General features: G+C 53.1%; 1 protein-coding gene across 1 annotated transcript; it reads left to right on the forward strand.

The window, feature by feature from the left end:
- Positions 1 to 996: 996 nt before the first annotated feature.
- Positions 997 to 6,090, forward strand: LOC118158320 (methanethiol oxidase-like; the record flags this gene model as incomplete). The annotated part of the gene is made up of 12 exons (XM_035312965.1): positions 997 to 1,113; positions 1,700 to 1,753; positions 2,117 to 2,229; positions 2,550 to 2,735; positions 3,238 to 3,358; positions 3,448 to 3,630; positions 3,962 to 4,146; positions 4,447 to 4,525; positions 4,706 to 4,827; positions 4,927 to 5,019; positions 5,266 to 5,384; positions 5,930 to 6,090. Coding segments are annotated over exons 1-12 (1,420 nt in total), but the record flags the coding sequence as incomplete, so codon positions are not given.
- Between the last annotated feature and the right edge of the window lie 4 nt (positions 6,091 to 6,094).

Here is a 6,094-nt window from a genome sequence, read left to right on the forward strand (position 1 = left end):
AAGCACCCATGGAGCTGTGCAGTGGGGTGACGGGCAAGGTGAGAAGATTCCCCTGGTGGCAGCCCTGGAGCAGACTGGCCATGTCCTGGCCCTCAGAGCCACAGCTTGTCCAAGCAGGTGGACATGGAGGTACCTCCATCATCAGTTTTCCATGGCATCGTTCTGCTTCAGGGAGGTGCGGAGAGGATGTGGCCACTGCTGCAGTGCCGTGTTGTGATGCGGAACTGCCCTGAATCCTCAAGGTCCCTATATTTTGACTCTCCCATATGCCTGAGAGGCAGCTGGCGTATCTTGATCCGCAGAAGTGCTGGATCAAAACTGGCACAGAGTGTATGTCCCGAGGCATCCGTTCCTGGCCTTAGTTGTTTCCTGAGTGCTTGGGAGCTGGCGGCAACTCCTCAGGTCTCCTGTGAGCTCAGTACTGTTGGAGCCCCTGCCTCTTGGAATCCCTGTATCCCAGGTCTTCAGAGCTCAGGCAGTCTTTACGGGTGGAGGAACCTGTGGGCCTGGCTTTCTGAGTTGGTGGCAGGGAGCCCATGTCTTCCTCTCAGCCCTCAAACAGAGACGTGCCTTGTGTCAGGGTCCAGATTTTGGAGGTGTCTTTGGTGGCCTCCATGAGTTCAAGCCTCGTAATTTCCAGGAGGCTGCTGGTGGGGCCAATTATCTAGCTGGGCTTCTCATCCCTCGTGTGGAATTTGCAACCGCTGCACATTTCTATTGCAAGAAGCTGGGCATGGGGGATGGCTTTAATTAGCTTGTGTCTTGGCTGGGCCATGGAGGCCTCGAGAGCCTGAAGAAGTCCCATTGGAGATGAGCAGGGCCCCAGGATCAGATAGGGGTGGCTTGTGCTTCAGGAAAGGACCTGCATGGACTAGCAGATTTTTCCTCTAGATTGGTGGTTAGCAAGGCGGAAACAAGCCACAGCGCTGGTCTGGCACCTCCCAAACGCTTGGGAACATTCGCTCCTCCCTTGGCAGCTTGCTTTCTGCCCCCCACCCCTTAGCCATGTATATAAGGTCCCTCCAAGCAGCCCTGGCACTACACGACCCACTCCAGCAAGACAGACAGCACCTCTGCTCTTGGGGAGAGTGAACCAGAAGGCCTTCAGCATGGGTAAGAAACGCTCTGCAGCCTCCCTGCAGCCCACGGCAGCTCCATGCCTTCTTGCTCCATCCTGGCCTTGGCTCCAGCCTCTGCCTGGGGGCTGCAGACATCCCCCCTTGAAGCCGAGTCCCACTTGCGGACTGGTGGCTTTGTTCCTCTGCAGCGCTGCAGGAAGGAGGAAGATGGGTCTGAAGTTTGGGGCTTTGCCTGACAAGGCACAAAGGTTTCTTTCATCTTGCTCCTGGTCTGCTTCCAGGGGCTTAGCTTTGCTCATTCCAAGCCCCCTGCCATGGGCAGGGACACCTCCCACCAGACCAGGTTGCTCAAGGCTTCATCCAACCAGGCCTTGAGCACTTCCAGGGATGGGGCACCCACAGCTCCTCTGGGCAACCTGTGCCAGTGCCTCACAGCCCTCATAGTGAAGAATCTCAGCCTTATATCTATTCTAAATCTACACAAGTAGATGCTGGTCACAGAGGCCCCTGCTGATGACAAGGGTGGGAGAAGGTCCATGGGGTGGGATGGAGCCTTTGGAACTGGCCCCTTTAAGGATGTGGAGGTTTCTCCTTTCATTCTTCTCTTCTTCTCAACTCAGACAGATGCAGACTTCAGTGCTACGACTACCCCGTCTGCCCGGATGTTGTGAAAGGCAAGTCCTCTCAGGAATGTTTGGAAGGGGGGCATTTGTGAAAGGGCTCCGTGTTAGCTTCCGTTTGGATGATGATAAAGCCTGAGTCTTTCAGAGACCACCGGTAATTAATTGCATGTGCTGAGTCCCTTCCCTCAGCGGGAGAAAACTGGAGCTATGCGGTGATCTGCTTTTGTGTTCTCAGCTCTGGGCCAGTAGTGAACCAGGGCTGGGCAGTTGTCATTGACCAGGGAGGAAGGTTGTAGCTGCAGAAAATTGAGCCTAGTCTATTTTGGAGTCTGCTGAAGTTTTTTTTTTTTTTTTCTTTCTTTCTTTTATGGACAGTTTATGTCTCATTTTAACACAAGTTTTCTGTATTTGAAGCTCCTAGAGAAGAGGTTGCATATGTGACTTGTACTTACCGAGAAACAGGCATCGACCAACCTGACTTCTTGGCCACCATCGATCTCAACCCCAGATCTCCGTATTACTGCCAGGTAACTGTGCCTAAACTGTTTCTACTGAGCTGATGTCTTTGTGCTTCCAGATTCATGATGTTTACTCTTTTCTGCTGTGGAAATTCAGATTGCTTTCCTGCCACTCTGTCATGCTCGTTGTTTGTTTATGCCTTGCACCTTCTTGTCTTTCTGCATCTTCATGTCTGTCTCTGGGTTGATTCTTTTCTCCTGCTTGCTATTTGTCTCTAGAGGCAGTCCCAGCTCTAATCACAAGGAGGATACAAAGACAGAAGTATCTGCCTGTATTAATGTCCCCTTGCCTCCCTGACTGAACCCTAGCTTTGCCTTTGACTGCCTAGGTGATCCACCGCCTGCCCATGCCCAACCTCAAAGACGAGCTGCATTCCTCAGGGTGGAGCGCTGGCAGAGTCTGCTTTGACAATATTACAACGAAAAGGAACAAGCTGATTCTTCCCTGTTTGATTTCTTCCCGTATTTACGTGGTGGATGTGGGTTCACAGTGCCGGGCTCCCAAGCTGTGTAAGGTATGCCTGAGGTGATTCAAAGACAAGTTTCTGGGAAGGAGGTGGGAACTGGTGCTTCTGGAATAATGCACAGGGAAGAAGGTTTTCTTCCTCTTCTTTTCTTCCCCCTGATTTTAGAGACCTGGGTCATGGTTCCCCCTCAGCTTTCTCCTCCTCAGACTGAGGGGAGGCTCCAATCCTCATTTTCTTGCCTTCTCTGTGCCTGTTGCATTCAGGGAGTGTCTAGTAACTGGAAGCCATGTAGCACCCCATGCCTAGCCCCCATCCCAAAGAGTAAGGTGGGCAAATAAGCTCTTACAAGTTGCTGCATTCATGTTGTCCTTGTAAAGGAGAGCTCAGTGGCTTCCTCGCTTCTTTCCAAGGACGAGCAAGGTCTAGCAGGTGTGATTTCTTGGAAATAAAACTCCTGCGAGCATCGGAAACCTCAGATGGCAAAAGGCTCTGCCATGTGGTGTGAAATGAGCGGATCAATCAGACTTATGTGTGTATACACTTCTTTCAGATGATTGAGCCAGTGGATGTCTTCTGGAAGTGCAACAAAGGGTACCTCAGTGTACCTCATAGCCTGCCTAATGGTGATATACTGATTGCCAACATGGGAGATCCAGCTGGCAATGGAAAAGGTACTTTCCCCTACCTAGAGACCATGAACAACATGACTGGTTGGAAAAATGAGTATTTGATCTGTTGTGCATGCCCTCTTGCATCACAGGAGGATTTATTGTGCTGGATGGAGAGACATTTGAGCTGAAGGGTAACTGGGAAAATGAGTGCGAGGCCCCCCCAACTGGCTATGACTTCTGGTTCCAGCCCCGCCACAACGTTCTCATCAGCTCTGCTGGACTCGTTCCAAAACGTGCAGGGCGTGGATTTAATCCTGATGATTTGAAGAAAGGTGAGAATGGGGATGCAAGCACTGAGCCAGAACTTACCAGGGTCATGGGAGGATGTTGATGCGGTTGCTGAATGGTCCAGAACCGGGGAGAGGGGGCAGGTGGAGTTGTCCCAAAATGGCCCGTTTTACAGGCCCTGCCCCAGGACTTTCAGCATCTCTCCTCAAGACAGGCTGGTTCCTGTCTTCTCCCTCTGCTCCCAAAGTCACTGCATTTTGCTGCTAATTCTGGGTCACCGCTGCCGTGGCTGTGCCTGCCAGGAGCATTTTTAGGTGCTATTGTTCTCCATAGCTCCCCTGTCCTCTCCTGACTCTCGCCTTTCCTCTTCCTCAGGAGTCTTTGGGCGCCGCCTGAACGTGTGGAACTTATCCTGCCGCACCCTGACCCAGTGCTTTGACCTGGGGGAGGACTCTTTGCCTTTGAGCGTTAAATTCCTCCACAACCCCGATGCTGCCGAGGGATATGTCAGCTGTGCCCTGAGTGGTATCATCTACCGCTTCTACAAGGCCTGTTGCGAGGCAAGTATTCTGCCAGCAGCCACCAGAAACCCAGGCAGGAAGTAGTCACTGCACCAAGCCTGTCTGAATTTAAGAAGCAATTGGACTGTGCGCTAAGTCACATGGTCTAAAATTTTGGGTAGACCTGTGCGGTGCCAGGAGTTGGACTTGGTGATCCTTATGGGTCCCTTCCAACTCAGGATATTCTGTAATTCTGTGATTCTATGATTTGCCTGGCTGCACAAGTGGGTGAGCGCAGGGGAGGGCTCTTGCCTCAGCAGCCAGGAATGCCCACGGTGAAGTGTTTGTGTTCCTTTGCAGAGAGACACCTGGTCAGTAGAGGAGGCGATTCAGATACCAGCCAAGGACGTGGCGGGATGGATTCTCCCCAAGATGCCAGGTTAGTGAGCCCTGATGTGGTGTTTCCTCTTTCCTCTCAGAGCATTGTGTTGTGCAGCCTGGCAAAGCCCAGCGGTTGGCCCTCAGGGCTGTGCCCTGTAAACCCAATGCACGCCTTGTCAGAGGGGCTGAGTTTTCTGCTGACGCCGCCTCCTCCAGAGTTCTTTTTTCTGTGTCCTAGCCTTCACAGCTGACATGGTCATCTCCTTGGATGACAAATACCTGTATCTCAGCAACTGGCTGCACGGAGACATCCGCCAGTACGAGATCTCCAAAACCTGCAAGCCCAGGCTGGTGGGACAGGTAAGACAGGGGCAGAGGGGCTTGCAGTGTTGGCTTCCTTAGCGGTACCTGGTGGGGGTTAGAAGACAAGCCACACGTCTCCCACTGCCTTGCTTCCAGGTGTTTGTGGGAGGCAGCATCCTCAGAGGCGGGCCCGTGACTGTGTGTAGAGATGAAGAGCTGAAGTGCCAGCCGGAGCCCTTGGTGATCAAGGTGAGCTGCACAGCCTCTCTGTTCGATGGTGTCCTTTGGACTTTGGCTCTGCTCGTTCTCTCCCCAGAGTCTCTGGGGTTAGGTCTCCATGGCCATTGGCAGCGTGCCTGCAGTGCTTAATAGCCTGCCTTTGTTAGGAGGGGAGGCAGCCATTCTGCTCTGCTTCTCTGCTCTGCTGCCTCTGCTTTTGCTTGTCTGCTGAAAGAAAGAGGCCCGTGACATCACTGCTCTCTCTTGTGCTTCCAGTGCAAGAGGGTGTATGGTGGTCCTTGTAAGCTGCAGCTCAGCGTGGATGGCAAGAGGCTGTACGTCACCAACTCCTTCTACAGCACGTGGGACAAGCAGTTCTACCCGAACGTGGTCAAGTAAGAAACCTGTGGGAGGAAAGGGGCCTGTTTTGCAAGGCCTCATTGCTCAAAGTGGGGAAGGTGCCTCACCTGGGGGACTGCAGGGATGCATTTGTGGTTGCTGCAGCTTGCTCTTGTTGAATTGCACATGCAGTTGTCTCCCATGCACCTTTGAACCTGCTCCCTGTGTGGAGCTGCAGTGGCACGGCTTGGCTTGGGAGCGCGTACGTTGATCAGCCTTGCAGGTGGAGTGAATCCATCTGTGGATCTCTCAGAGCCAGGCCACGGCTCTGCTCCACCAGAGATGTTTTGGTTTAGTAAAGATGACCTCCAACACAAAGGCAAGCTCCGGCCTGTCTGTCACATCATGCCTGGCTGACTTGCCTCCGCTGACAATTCAGCACGGAGCCATGGGTGCTGGTGTATGCCGCTGCTGGGAGTGGGCCTCTGCTGTCTTCTCTGTGGAGAAGACAAGATGTCAGGGAGAATGCCTCCACCTCACAAAGGGCATGAAGGGCCCAGGTGTGCTTGTCTGTAATACCTGCTCTCTCGCCCCCTCACAGGGAAGGCTCTGTCATGCTGCAGATTGATGTGGACACTGAGAAAGGAGGCCTGACTGTGAACAAGAACTTCCTGGTGGATTTTGGAAAGGAGCCCAACGGGCCTTGCCTTGCCCGTGCTATCCGCTTCCCTTGCGGAGATTCCACCTCTGACATCTTGGCCTAGAC

Source organism: Oxyura jamaicensis, assembly GCF_011077185.1.
Source record: "Oxyura jamaicensis isolate SHBP4307 breed ruddy duck chromosome 25 unlocalized genomic scaffold, BPBGC_Ojam_1.0 oxy25_random_OJ75120, whole genome shotgun sequence".
NCBI lineage: Eukaryota > Metazoa > Chordata > Aves > Anseriformes > Anatidae > Oxyura > Oxyura jamaicensis.